At 35.9% G+C, this 15,944-nt stretch overlaps 1 protein-coding gene across 1 annotated transcript in view; it reads right to left on the bottom strand.

Moving 5' to 3' along the window:
• RecQ4 (RecQ4 helicase) overlaps positions 1-15,944 on the bottom strand; it is a 261,720-nt gene that overhangs the window by 51,835 nt on the left and 193,941 nt on the right. Inside the window, exons 13-14 of the mRNA XM_090397875.1 lie at positions 12,039-12,138; positions 11,337-11,464 (exon numbers count right to left, since the gene is read on the bottom strand). Coding sequence (XP_090254001.1) covers positions 11,337-11,464; positions 12,039-12,138 — 228 coding nt within the window. The remainder of the gene's footprint in view (positions 1-11,336; positions 11,465-12,038; positions 12,139-15,944) is intronic.

Below are 15,944 nucleotides of genomic sequence, written 5' to 3'. Positions count from 1 at the left end.
TGCTTGCTTTTCTGACCATGTTGACTGACCTAGACCCTTCATAAAAAATACGAACCTGGTGATCATATACGTGCGCGGGGACATCCTAAGTAAAAAAGGAAAGGGGACACGACTGCAAACAGACAAAAAGGGAAACCTACGGCTTCTGATTTCAAGCGATTATATTAGTAGCATGATACTCTATAACCATCCTTAGGCTGAGTTTGACTCTGTCCTTAAAGCCCAGGCTGCCGCAGGAAATAAATTTGTCTGAGCGAATGTGGATGACTAGGTATTTTCTGGGGGCCCAAAATTTAGAAATTGTCAGATAAGCAGTAAGATCATATACTCAGTGTTAAGCAGACGATTTAGGGATATATAAGGGTTAAAGATAGCAGACAGAGGCCAACATATATAATAAGGTAAGGGAAGGGGTAGTGATCATTAAATCAAGATAGCATTATACAAATGAGAAATAAAAAACAAGACATAACAAGTGTGTTAATCATAGGTGCAACTTTCAAGTCAGATGACGCAGCAGTTTTCGTGTGGCAACCATTGAAGTAAGAGTGTGTACGTGGAACATGTCAGAAGTTGCATCATGGAGCAAAGAGCTATGATAAAATTTTTCTGTAAATTAGGAAAACTGCTACAGAAGTGTACCAAGACATAAAAATAGTTCACGATGATGATTGTCTGAGCCATGCACATGGCTCAGACAATCATCATCGTGAACTTTAAAAAGGTGTTCCACTGGTTTTCAATGTTTAAAGAAGGAGGAGGGAGGGAGAGTCCCTGGAGGATGAACCATGCTGTAAGTGGCCAGTTTCTGCATGAACAAATGAAAATGTAGTGAAAGCTAGGGAAATTGTTGTCCATGACAGGCGAATAACCACTAGTCTACTTGCTATACAGCTTGATGTCAGTAAGGAAATGCCAGATTAATCTTAAAAGAGATCTGCACAAGAGGAAGATTTTTTCTGTTGAATAACAATGCACCCATGCACTGTTTGCTGCCTGAAGCAGTTTCTGACTTTGAAGTCAATCTATGTGATTGAGCATTCCTCCTATATGCTGGATTTGGCTCCCGCAGACTTTTCCTCTTCCCAAAGATAAAGTATGCCTTGAAAGGGGGATCACTTCAGTGATATTGAGGACATTCAACATGGTGTGACCCAGAGAATGAAGGAGGTTCGTTCCCATTCAGGACTCCCACTGTGCCTTTGAACACCTGTACGACAGATGTAAGTGGTGCATGTGTGGAGTTGGAGGGAGATTATTTTGAATCTGTGTAATTGACAATTCCAAATACAAGGTAACCCTTGCTTAACGCGGTTTAGCTTAACATGAGATTTGATTAATGCGCCAAAATTAATTGCGACAATCCCTTTATATACGCGGCAAGAGTTTTAATTAACACGCCTTTAAATTTACCAAATACAACATCACTGCTACAACTCACGGACATGGGTGTCATTGCAACTTTCAAAACCTATTTTCTTAAAAGGACATTCTCAAAAGCAGTAGAAACAATGGGAGAAATGCGATTAAGCTCTAAGAATTTTGGAAAAATTTTAACATTAAACACGCAATTGAAAACATTCATGATTCATGGGAGCAAATGTCTTCTAGCTGCACGAGAGCTGTTTGGGAAAACCTTTTTCCAAAATGCACTAATGACTTAGGTGAATTTCAAAATCCTGTGAACAACATGGTTGAAGAAATCATTGCAATTGGTGAAGACTTTGGTTTTGATGGTGTTGATGCAGATGATGTTAAAGAATTATTGGATTCAAATTCAAAAGATTTCAGTATCTTCTTGAAACTGAACAACAACTCGCATATGAAGACAATGAACAAATGGAATGTGAAGATGAGGTTCCAAAGGAGATAACAATCAAAGAACTGGATGGAATATTTCAGTTTTAGAATCGCTTAAGCAGCAAGTGATGGATATGGATCCAGATGTTAATCGAGGAATGCTTGATTGCCGAGTCTAGAGAGTCATTTTGCTTGTTATCATAAAATTTATGCTGATAGGAAAAAAACTAAAACTGATCAAATGACTCTTGATAACTTTTTTTTTTGATAAAAAATTGCAGTAACTAATGTAAGTACAAGCATTTATTAAATATTTACTTTGCATTCATTTTTTTATCTTTCCTAAAAGAGTACAATATAAAACGAATTATTAATACAGTAATAGATCATGGACGAATTGTACTTTTTACCATTGATTATTATATTTGATTAACGTGATTTTGATATACACGGTAACATCCAAGATTAATTAATCGGGTTAATCAAGGGATACCTGTACAGTTCTTTGTGGGATCTTGGGTAATAATAATAATGTAGTTTTTTGTCTTGATATAATTGTTCTCATTACCTAATGGACTATTCTCTCACTCTGTGTGTGTGTGTGTGTGTGTGTGTGTGTGTGCGTGCGTGCGTGCGTGCAAGTGCGTTTTAAATAGTTACTTAGTTAGCAGCAAACTGGTGGGCTCTTGAATTCAAACTAATGCTGAGAGAATCATGCTATGTCAGAGGAATAATACAAGATTCTGTCCCTTACTGAAACATGCAAAACTTAGGTGCAAACTTTGGCACAAACCGAAATTTCATATTTCTGTTTGCACCTAACTAGTTGACTACACAAGTGATAAGCAACATTTGTCTAGCAGGCCAATTAGATCACTGAAAGAACTCAAGACACATCTTTTAGTTATGTGGTATAATTCTAGTAGTACAATATTTCACTGTAGGAGTGCAGTCACACAACACATCAAAATAAGGGATAAAGCATTAATACTTACAATACTTAATGTGCAGATATGATTATTTTGATAGTGTAAGGATATCTGTTAATTTCCAAGTATTGATTTTCAACAGGTATTCTTTTTTTTTCTTTTCATAATAATAATAGTGTTGGTTGATGTCCAGTACAATGAACACTGACTTTAATACACTGGTGTCCAAAAGCTAAGGATGAACTACATTTTTACCTGCATATGAAAAAATTTTCATGACTACAGCCAAATGTAGACATAAATTTATTGCCAGCATACCAATAAATTATATTACACAAAAAAAATGTGTTATAAATTTCATACAAATTAAACTTCAATATGTTTTTGGCAAAAGTTACAAATAATCACTTAAGGATGTAGTTAAGGAATTAATGTATGGTGCTAACAAAAATCTATGAAGAGAGACATTTCAGCATGGAATATGTCCACCCCGAACTGTGCTGCAGCTCTCACAACATTGTACCATGCTTAGCACCATGTGATGCATAAGTTCTTGAGGCAAACTGGCCCACACCTCCTTCAGAGAAAGGATAAGGCCTTATTTGTTTTCTAGAAGGAAATTTCTAGAAGCAATGCATCTCCTTATTGTGTCCCAAATGTGTTCTATGAGGGTGAGATCTGGGGGAGTGTGCTGGCCACTCAATTCGATTAATATCCTCGGTCTCCAGAAGTAACTCCACTGCTAATATATGAATGATGTGGTGGAGCATCATCATGCATAAAAATGAATTCTTCACCTACAGCACAATGGAACAATCAAACAAGACATAGAAGAACTTCCACAACTTCCTTTTATCCACAACTCATAGTTGTGGATAAAAGAAAGCAGACTACAGGCCTTTGGGCATATAGGTCTATTCATCGCAGATGTCATGACACTCACATACCTGTGCTTGTATGAAGTGACTTGAAAGCTGACCTGCTATAGTGGGTCAATTATGTTTTGCTATTATAATCAAAAATCTGTCTTCATGCTCTGTAGCAGAGTGAGGGTAACCTCTTAGCAACCATCTGGAACACATTCCATTGTTTTGAAATGCTACTCAGAGCCTGAGTGCAATGCTATGTGAGATTCCAAACTCTCTGACAATATCAGTAATTCTGTGGCCTTCTTCGAGCTTTCCAATCATTTTTCCCCATGTGAAATCATCTAGATGATGTGTCTGAAACATTACAAGACATCTAAGTTTACAATTTTATTCTTTCACAAAAACACAATTTGCTTGGTGTAGCCATTTGCCTTTTATCCTGTTGAGTGCTACCATGTGACCCCCTTTGCATGAGATTCAAAAATTGGAACATGTAACTGCTTTCTACTTGAAAGCTTCAGTTATACAAATTGAAACAATCTAATTTGTGGTTGTAATCTATAAAAATAGAGCCTCCATAGCTCAGTCAGTATAAACAAATCCCTTTGGTCGGAAAGACCTGAGTTCGATTCCTGTCAGTAACATGAGGAAATTTAATCTGGTCTCTTTCAACTAAAGGTAAGTTAGCCAGTCTCATGCAGAGGTAGAGGGTTTTTTTTCTCCCAGAAACTCAGGTTTTTTTGTCCCTCAGAACATGCAAACCAGTCAGTAGAACACACAATTCACAGACAAGAATTCTTAGAGGCATTGTGGTAACTGCCTTATCCTCGTATTATGGTTAGGAAATTCAAGGATACCTGGAAGTCTGTGGGTGGTTAAGTACCTGTTAAAGCCACTGATAGGATAGAATCTATAAAAATAATGTTCATTCCTTAGGTTTTGGACAGAACTGTATATATGATGGTGGTCTGAAAAGTTCTCAGCCTAACAATGAAAAAACAAAATTATAATTTCAAAATTATTTCTATTTTTCAACATAATATCCCTTAAGACTAATACATTTATTCCAGTGATGCTCCAGCACTATTATCCCGTCCCTGTAGTGGTTTTCAGTAAGATCGGCAAAATACCCCACTACAGCTGCAATCACCTCTTGATTCGAAGAAAAATGCTGACCAGTAAGGAAGAGTTGTAGTTTTGGGAACAGATAGAAGTCAGAGGGAGCCAAATCTGGGGAATAGGGTGGATGAACCAACAATTAATAGTGCAGATCCCTTAATTTTCCCATTGCCAAAACACCTTTGTGGACAGGTGCATTGTCCTGATGAAAGATGATTTTTTCTTCTGCAAACCGGGTCTTTTCTCAAATTTTTTTTTGTCTAGTCTGCTTAAAAATTCAGAATATTCCCCGATTACTGTTTTACCCTTTTCAAGATAATTAATAAACAAAATGCCTTTAGCATCCCAAAACACCGATGCCATGACCTTTCCTGCTGATGGAACAGACGTTGTCTTCTTTGGCGCTGAACAACCGACTTCTGTCCACTGCTTTAACTGCTGTTTGGATTGTGGTGTGTAATGGTGAATCCAAGTCTCATCCATAGTAATAAATCAATGCACAAAATCGGTTTTATTCTTGTTAAAATGCTCCAAGCACTGTTCAGAGATTTTCATGCAAGTATGTTTTTGATCTGCTATGATCAAAGATGGGTGATGCTCATCATTTGTACAAGATGGGTGCATGTTACCCATCTTGCACAAAGCTTTTTCATTTGCAATTCTTCATGCAAAATATATCCTACAAGTTCTTTTGAAATGCCTATAGTCTCAGCAATTTCATGCACTTTGACTTGCCGGTCATCCAATACCATATCATGCACTTGATCAATGATTTCTGATGTTGTTACACTTTTTGGACATTCTTCACATGCATCATCTTCAAGGCTGGTACAGCCATGTTTATGAACTTCGAATGAATTTCTTTTGCTGTAAAGCCTTCTTTTATAAAGAATTTTATAACCGCACGATACTCAATTTTGTTTATTTTAAGGGATATAGACAACACTTTTGGTTCAGACAGCTGTATAAAACAAACTACTTGATAGAACGACTTGCAGTTTCATATGGATGCTTATGACAGATGTACCAACTTAGAAAAAAAATCTTGCCAATATTGTTGCCATCTATGGCCGAGGCCGAGAACTTTTCAGACCACCCTCGTGAAGTGGCATCAAAGATGGGAAGGACATTGCTCTTTAACCTCAATCATGTAACCTAGATCATATAATCTTACTTAAGTATATTTATACAGTTAAAAATGGTAGGAAGTCAGGATATATTATTAAGAGAAACCTCCAAGGAGTCAGAGATTCATCAAGAGAAGCTACGCGCTACACACACAAGCTATCATACTTATTCTTGAATTCATTCACACTGCTTGCACACACAACATCCAATGACAATCCATTCTAATCACACACCACCTTATGAAAGAAAAATCTAGCCCTTACCCCCACCCTTTCTTAGCAGCATTCATTCTCAGCTTCCAGGGATGCCTTCTTGTCCTTTTCCCACCTTCCATAAAATAAAAATTCCATCAACTGAAATCCTGTATGACCCTTTCAGAAATTTGTAAGTCACAATCATATCACCCCTCTTTCTCCTGTTTGCTAGTGTATGCAGTTCACAAATTCTCAATCTGTCTTCATAATCAGTATTCCACAATCTTAATGTTATTTTTAACACACTCCTTTTCACTCTCTTTCTCTCTCTTTCTCCACTGTATCAGAATCACAACGGAAACCAGACCTCCCGGTCTGGTTTCCATGTGTGCACAATAGTCCAAGTGAGGTCTTATCATGGCCTTGTAAAGAGGCAAAATTACATCCTTATCTTTACATGTAAAAGTTTGTTTCAGCATTGCAGTTATCTTTTGAGTTGTATTCACAATCTTTGCTACATGGCCCTGCAATTCAGCTTGCTATCTACTAACACTCCAAGATCCTTAGTCTCATCAGTTTCTTCTAGCATAATCCCACCAATATAATAGGACATCAGATATCTAATCATGCCAAAGTGCATGACTATGCATCTACTGACACTGAACTGACATCCATTTTCTCATGCCTACAATTCCAGCCTATTCAAATCATTCTGCAATTACTGCATATTAGCAGCATTCCTGATTACCCTACCTACCTTTGCATCATCAGCAAATAGCTGTATATCACTTGTCAAATCCTTCCCAATATCATTAACGTATAGATTGAATAACAGTGGACCAAGCACTGATCCACTGGTTACTTTAAATCTTGCAGACTCACATCCCCCATATACCAATTTTTGTTATGTCATTCAGCCATCCTCTTATCCATGTTAATATTCTATAATCCAAACTCATATTCTCCAATTTATGCAGCAGTCTGCCATGTTGTATTCTGTCAAAAGCCTTAGCAAAATCCAAAAGTATCATGGTGTATCCATTCTCCTTAATGGATACATTTTCTCCTTTCAAGTTCAATAGTAGCATTGTTATAGAATGCGAGCAAGTCACTAAAAAAACATGACCTTCCCTTAGTAAATCCGTTGCCCATTACAAAGCAGAGATTCACAGTTAACCCATTTCCGAATGCGAGCCCTAACCAATTTTTCCAAAATCTTCACCACCACCACCACTCTGAGATACTAACTGATCAATAGTTGGATACATCGGTCTTTGCACCACCAATACCATGCAATGGAATTACCATACATTCTTTCCATTCTTGCAGAATCTTCCCTGTTCTGAGACTCATATTAAACAGCTTGGTCAAAGGAACGGCCAGTTCATCTGAACACTCTTTTAGCACACATGTTGATATCCCATCAGTCCCCTATTGCTGAATTGTTTATTCAGTTTATGCAACAGCTCTAATACCTCATCCTCAAACACCTGAATTTCTTCATCCTGTGAAGAGGTAGCAGTGAGCTCAATGTCATGTACACCAGGTTGATAGCTTTTAACAAAATGGGCACTCATTAGTTGAACAACCTCTTCTGCATCTGTAACTATCACACAATCTGCATTTAGAAGAGTCATTCCTTCATATTCATTCTTTCTTTTACTTGTAGCATATCGATAGAATGCTCATCTTGTTTAACACACAGAGACAGTTTCTTTTGATACTCAGACTTTGCTTTCTGCACAACAGTTGTGACTATTCTAGCCTGCGGCTTATAATTTGCATAATGCACATCATCCTTATGCACATGGTATTCCTTCCACATCATCCTTTTCTTATGAATTTCTTGTTTAATAACATTACACATCCATTTGACTCCCCTACCCTATTTATTTTTCAAAAACTTTTCGGACATACTCTGATATCACATCATTTAAGTATAGAAGCAACCCATGCACTGTCGATATTCTTCCCATCCATTGAACTCAGTATACTTCTTAGTTGGTCATAATTTCCTGCTGTGTTATGCAGATCTTTGTCAGCACGTAACCTTTTCTGAATGGAACATTCATAAACTTAGTCACTTCTCAAGTGAGTACTGCATGATCACTGTCACCAACCACTTTGACTTCAAGTTCCTTCTGTCACATGCTGCTTAAGGAAGTTGTCCTGCAATAGATAGCTCAATAAATGCATTTTCATTCTTCTCATAAGATTCCACTGCTATTGAATCAATATTTGGATAATTAACGTCACCCACTATGATTACTCTTTTCATGCTCATCTTGTCTTATTTGGTGATGCATTTCTTCATCACTAGCAACTGATCCACCAGGTCTGTAACAACATCCCACTATGTAACTGATCTTGTTAGACTCCACCTCACACCAGATGGCTTCAAACTCACTGCCACATGAAATACTGTTTAGTAGTACTACTACAATTGTAGGTCTCAACTCTAACTGGATTCAAGTCAATCCGATATCATTAGCAGCACGCCCCCTCCTCTCCTATCCTTTCTAAAAATAGCATACCCTTTACACTCGATACCAATTAATGTCGGATTGTGATAGCCAGGTCTCATTAATGCCTACAATCTGAGGTTCCAACATACTGACTAAGGCAACTCTATCCCTTTATTTCTGATACTCCTAGCATTCGCGGACAGATATAATAATCTACCTGCATGTTCTTTTGTATACTCTTGTCTGCAGTCTGCATGACACAGTTGGACAATTTGCAGATCAACTTTGTCTTCTTTGGTGCTGAACAACCAGCTTTTATCCACTGTTTTGGCTGCTGTTTGGATTCTGGTGTGTAATGGTGAGTCCAAGTCTCATTCATAGTAATAAATCAACGCATGAAATCAGTTTTATTCTTGTTAAAATGCTCCAAGCACTGTTCAGAGATTTTCATGCGAGTGCGTTTTTGATCTGCCGTGAGCAAGCGCGGCACCCATCTTGTGCAAAGCTTTTTCATTTGCAATTATTCATGTAAAATATGTCCTACACGTTCTTTTGAAATGCCTATAGTCTCAACAATTGCATGCACTTTGACTCACCAGTCATCCAATACCATTTCGTGCACTTGATCAACGATTTCTGATGTTGTTATTACACTTTTTTGGAAGTCCTTCACGTGGATCATCTTCAAGGGTGGTACAGCCATGTTTAAACTCGGCAGCCCATTTCTTAATTGTCGAAAACGAAGGACAAGAGTGCCCATAAACTTTTATGAACTTCGAATGAATTTCTTTAGATTCATTTGAAAAGCCGTTAAAGCTTCTTTTACAAAGAATTTTATAAACGCATGATACTCAATTTTATCCATTTCAAGGGATGCAGACAACACTTTTACTTCAGACAGCTGTATAAAACAAACTACTTGATAGAATGACTTGCAATTTCACATGGATGCTTAAGACAGATGTACCAACTTAGAAAAAAAAAGTCTTGCCAATAGTGTTGCCATCTATGGTCGAGGCCGAGAACTTTTCAGACCACCCTCATAGAAAGGATAAAAAGGGAGGTGGAGTGATAAAATCAATAGCATGATAGAAAAAGCTTATGTCCATACAAGTAGAGATGCAAGGGAGAAATAGTGGCAGTGATTCTGATGCAGTAGTAGTGTGAGATAGAGATAAATAGAATGAAATACTTAGTCTCAACTTGATGGATGTTGCTATAGACCTGTGGATGTTTCTGTAGAGGTAATATGGGGAACAATGACCATGAAATGTATAAGCAAATTAGCCAAGCAAATAGAAAAAGTGTAATTTTAATTATGGCAATACAGACTGGGATAACAAGATAGCAACCAGAAGTAAATAAACTGAATTTCTTGAGTTTTTGAGGGATAACTACCTCAGATGCTATGTAACAGAGGGAACACACAAGGATAGAGAGTGTGGATTTGATCGTATCATCAGATAATGTTATTATAAATGAGTTGTCGAATATCCCTCCAGTTGGTGAGAGTGACCATTAAGTGATTACCTGGGTGGTTGTCAGCCATGTGAGGACTTCTGTGAAGAATGCGTAAATGTGGAACTAAAAGGCTGATGATTATGGGAAGCTTAGGAAACAGCTTGCAGGCTCTAGCATAGAATGGGGAGTTGGGTGGAAAAGAGGTCATTGCTGCTTTAGTGTTGTTCAAGAACAATCTAGTAGAAGCAATGCCTAAATGTATTCCAAGTGTTAGAAGATAAGTTAGGTATGAAATGGATGAATCAAAAGATTAAGCATGCACTACAGAGAAAGAAGGCATTGTGGAGGTAATGCCTTCTTTCTCTGTAGTGCATAAGATGAGTGGTAATAATCAATTGCATGAGAAGGGTAACTCAGTTGGGAAGGGTAGCAAAAGTGGAGTATAAGCAGCAGTTAGCTAATGAAGCCAAAAAAAAATCCTAAGGAGTTTTTTCGATATGTAGTCAGGAAAAAAAAAAAAAGAATGATAATGATAGGATGACATCAATTTGGCAAAAATGGTATAAGATCAACTGCTGCAGAGGATATATTGATCTTATAGATCAACTATATCTTCAGAATTGGTGGGATCATAATCTGAAGTTCTGTAAGTAAAGCAATGGAAAAACTGGAAGATCTGCCAACATCCATTTGAAGAACACAAGAAATATATTTGGCATCATAATTATGGCCAGTCAGATCTATATGACTATGCTTTGGAGACCTTGTACAGAATCTAATGAAAATCTGTGCTTCACCATAGCAAATACAAACATGAAAGACTCCCCCCCTCCTCCGGATCATCAGCAGATTTAAAAATCTTAACACACATGGTTTTGTGAAATTGCCCAAGATTTGGGAAACAGTAATTTTTAGACCTACAGTCCAAAAGCCAAGAGGGTATATCCCTCTTAGGACTTCAGGCTTCCAGTTTAATATCTTCCACTTTTCGTTTGTGTGTATGTGTGTGTGTTATTACAATTCTTATATTGTATTCCAGATGTTTCTGTAACAGAGAAGAAACAATAGAACCATTAAATCTAAATATGTGCTTAATGCACAACTAAGCATAAATATAAGATTACCAGTTTCATTTGTTAATTCTCTTAGTTCTATAACTGAATGGTTATATGGACATAACTATTCAGTCGATCATATATTACTACACAGCACTGAAACTTCAATGCTGTGTAATTAATAACGAAATGTTAGTAGCGTAGATTTCTTCCATATAAAATGAGATGAGAATGTGACTTCATAATCAAAGTTAGCGATTAGTGACACTTTTTTTTAAAATTTTTTTATTTAAATAGAAAAGTTCAAACTACTTACCATTCTTGCAATTGATTTTAGTTGTTTAGGTCCCCCATAGCATTTAACAGTGCAAATGGAGTAAACTGGTTGCAGCAATTGTAGCCAGGAATAATGACGATCCAAATAGCAGAGTAGTGTAGAAATATCTAAGTTAAGAAAGATTATATAGAAGTGATCTATATAATTTTCTTAAATAATATGCAATCATATATTTTTAAACTTAGCAGGGGACAAGGATAAAAATTTTCTATATCATAAATTGTTGTATTTACTTCTTTGGATTTTGTTTCTTATAGTGATTTTATTATAAGAAGTATTACTATGCAAAATCAGTAAATGTAAGAGTAAATGTAATTATTCAGCAATTTATTAGTAGAACTTGATTACTTTTTATTAATAGTAGTTTTATTCCTATTCATATTATTACAAAACAAAAAAAACATTCATGTACTAAAAAAAAAGATGGGAAGATAATTTGGGAGAGAGGAGGGTCTATTTCATTGACTCCCATTATATATGTTTTTTTAATGCAGGTTTCATTTACAGCAGTACTTCCAGGAACCTACACTTGGCATTAACCTAGCTGTCCCTTCATATTTGCCCATACTTCAGTTACAAGAGATGGCTATAGAAATGATAATTAAGTAAATATTACTGCAAGAATATCTATTGGCAAATCATTGTTATGTAATTTAACACATTGGAAAATGAAATGCTTACTTTCTTCTTTCATATCCAATTCTTGCACTGTAGTCTCAATGGAAAAAGCTACCTCATGACCCTTACAAACTCTGTGCTTCATTTCTACACCATGCAACCTCTTTAAATTCAAAAAAAAAAAAAAAAAAGGAAATATCACATATTTTTTTTCCCATTTTCTATTTAAGATTATAAAATTTTAGTTATTAGGAAGTTAGAAAAACTCAATTATTTTTGATCATAATTTAATTCACTAAGCAGCAAAGTAAAAATAATAAGATTAAATCTTAAATAACCTCAAACACATCTGAAATTTCTTTAGGATTACCACTGTTGAAAACTACTTTGGACAGTTCTTGACAGGTGGTAATAAGCACCTATAAATAACTGGAATAATAAGCAATAACATCTTGTGTCAGTAAACATAACATGATCATTTGAAATTCAACATGTTACTGTAGTAATGAGTGTGGATGGACATTTCCAAATTATTACAAAAGTAACCAAAGCCACAGAACAACTGTGTGCTTATTTAGTTCTCCATGTTTGCTGACTAGTTTGTCTATTTTTCAGGATAAAAAAAAAGTGTCTGGAAAGAGTAGAAACCTATTATCTTTAAGGCTGATCAAACTCACAAATACAATTATGAAATTATGATTAGTGCAATGCTACTCTTACCCTGATAACATGATCCATTATTTTGCTGATGAAGAAACATGAAAAGAAAAATTATGTAGAGGTTAAAACAGTTAATTCTCAACTATGCCTGAGAAAATTGTTACTCTTGTAACAAACTCACAACACTAACAAAGAGATCCAATTCTCCCTACAGTAAAATTAAAACTGTGGGCATATACTGATGTTATCTAGAAACAATGGATCTTGGTATCCTCAGAGCAGTTTACAAGGTCACAAAGCAAATTGTTAGTTGTGTTGTGGGTATACCAGGTGGGGTCACAATCTAGTAGATTGCAGGCGTTTGTATCATGGAATAAGTTCTGCATTTTGCAAAATGCATATCTGAGACTATGATTACTGTGGCATTACTTTTGTCTGCTTTTAATACTATGGTGTTCCTGTTGTGTCATATTTTCTGAAGCACTGACTATTCCATTTTCTGTGACTGTTTGGCTTTGAGAAATATAGCTGCTATTTGAATGCAGATTAAATCTGCAGCATTTTCTGGTAATTTCCTTAGTTTCTTCTGTACATTAGTAATGGGTCAACCTTGGGCAAAGTTTAAACCTGTGGGCAAGATGTTCATTTCAGTATTTGTAGATGTGAAGAAATATATTGATCATGACTTTATTGTGAGGTAAGTGGTGCTTGACATGCTGTTCTTTCCAAGTCAATAAGTTTTTGAATTTTTGTTTTAGTTTGCTCTTATTGGCTACAGAAATTGAAGAAGCTTGATTTAAAAAGAGTCTGTCATAATGTTTCAGAGTTCTGGAGTGCTAGATGATCACCTGGAATTATGATTTAATCTAAATAACCTGTGAATCACATCATTATATCTGATGACATATATTAGTCTATTAACAAACATTTTTTTGCTTGATGCACTGCCCTTCATTTATTTATTCATTTTAAATATCATTAACTTACCACGAGTTCTTGTTTTGGAGACTTCTCTGATTGGGAAGACACTAAACATCTCCAAACAGAATAAAATTAGCTATTCAAGTTAGAGAAAAGTAATGCACACGGGAAGATAATTTTATTCTGTTGCAATGCCACTCCATGCAATGCCACTGCCATCCATCACAAAAAATTGGCATAATGAAAACCATATGGGACATGGCATATAACATTCCAGCAGTATGGAGAAAAAGAGTCCAGAACTCAAACACCGTGGTCTTACCTTCCAAAATATGGCTATAATGGTAGAAAGCATCCTAAAAGAGGTACTCTAGACAAACAGAAGGGAAAAAAAAAAAGGAATATAGATCTCAAAGGAGAATAATGATTCCAGTTACTATGGATAAATAGAATAGAGGAAGAAGAAAGTATGCAAGACAAGGGAAAATTAATTTATATAATTACTCAGGGATAACTACTTTAAATAGCACATAATGACAGGGCATGCAGTACAACAACATCAGACCTAGTAATAGCATCTGGAATCTGTCTGTCTATCAATAAGTTTACTAATATGCTTCCAACTGTTGAGAGTAATCATTTGACTTGGAAGGTAACAATACATGTAAAATTTCTTGCTAAAAAGAAGAATGTATGGAACTATAAGGCAGGTGATTATAATAAATATATAAACAAACCAGCCTCTCCAATATCCTGATGATGCTGGTTAGGAATCACATCCAAAGGCAGGGAGACAACACTAGAATCTTCTATAGAGGACAGCATAATTTTGTTAAAAGGTAGGTCTTGCTTTGCTTTAGCAATACTTGAACTATTCTATAACAGAATGACAGCGGAATTGGATAAATGGAATGGATATAATCAATAACATCAATAAAATCTTGTCAGATGACAAGGCATCTGACAAGATTCAAATTGGAGGCTGTTATACAAGTTGTGCCCTTTGATTGGACCTAAGTTCAATTCTCGTCATGACAAGAGAAATCTTTACGAGTTTTTTTCAATTGAAAGTGAGTTAGCCAATCTCATATGGAGGAGGGTTCCCCCTCTCGGAAACTTGAGTTTTTCATCCTGCATACAGACAAAAAATACTAGTGGTAGTGGGCAATAGATGGCGTTATGTGTAAATGATGATGATAGCGACATTCTACGTAGTTACTGGATTAAGTGATGGAGACAGAGAGTTGAAGAGTAGAGTAGATTGTCCTCCGTCAAATCTTTGGACTCCTTGGAGGTGTCATGTAATTATTATTATTATTAAGAGGATAGGATTACAAAATAAACTTGTCACATGGATATGAGGGTTGAATGAGAGGTATTAGAAATTGCTATATGGTGATAATGAGTGTAGGAGGAGGAGGGTGACATACTACAGGCTTTTTTTTTACTAGGTCCACTGTTGTTTAACTTGTATATTAATGATAACTCGAGTGTCATAAAAAAATTAGTATCTCTGATGATATTGGTTTCTGATGATGCTAAGTTAAAGAGAATGATAAAGAATGTAGCCATAGAGAATCCCCACAGGCTGATTTGCATAGATTGGTTATATGGACAAATGATGATAAATATCAGTTTAATGTTACCAAGTATAAAGCTATGCATTTTTGATGAAGAACATTACAAGCATTTTGTTATACTGGTGGGAATTTGTTGGAAGTAGTCAAAGAAGCTAGAGACTTGAAGTTTATTGTGGAAAGAAAGCGAAGGATTCATACTGCTAATGTGGTTAAGTTGCCACATTGGACAACAGCAGCACTGTTAAACAGAACACTAAATTGTAAGAATAAGGAAATTATTGTGCCATTTTACTAAGCATTGCTAAGACCACAGGGTTCTAAGGATACTAAGAAACAGTTGAAAATATTCAGTGACCAGTAACCAAGATGTTAACTGACCTATGGAAATGTGCATATTAAGACAGATTTGAAGGGATGTTATCTTCAAGGTTTGAATAGAGAAGGAGAGTAGATATGATAGAAACATACAAGTCAGTAAAGGGGCTCTTATGGTATAGCCACAAGTGAGATTTTGCTGCAGATAATGCATATTAGATGTTTTAATCAAAATATCTAATAAGTGTAAGTAATTGTTAATAGGCTATTATTTTTATGGCTATATGACCTACTTTCGTTTAGGAGTGCCCCTTTTTCACAATGTCATTGGCTTTTTACTCAAATCTTAGGGCATTACTGATGTGTTATAAAAACCAATACATAAAGAATAATATAGGAAGAAAATTTGGACATACCTTTTTGGGACATCCATCAGTTGTGGTGAAATTTTCTTTGCCCATTGTTTTTGCAAGTTCTGCTTTTTGGTGCATCA

This window comes from Typopeltis vanoorti, chromosome 9 (assembly GCF_054136105.1).
Source record: "Typopeltis vanoorti isolate ZY-2024b chromosome 9, IOZ_Tvanoo_1.0, whole genome shotgun sequence".
Classification (NCBI taxonomy): domain Eukaryota; kingdom Metazoa; phylum Arthropoda; class Arachnida; order Uropygi; family Thelyphonidae; genus Typopeltis; species Typopeltis vanoorti.
This window is presented reverse-complemented; position numbering and strand designations above follow the sequence as displayed.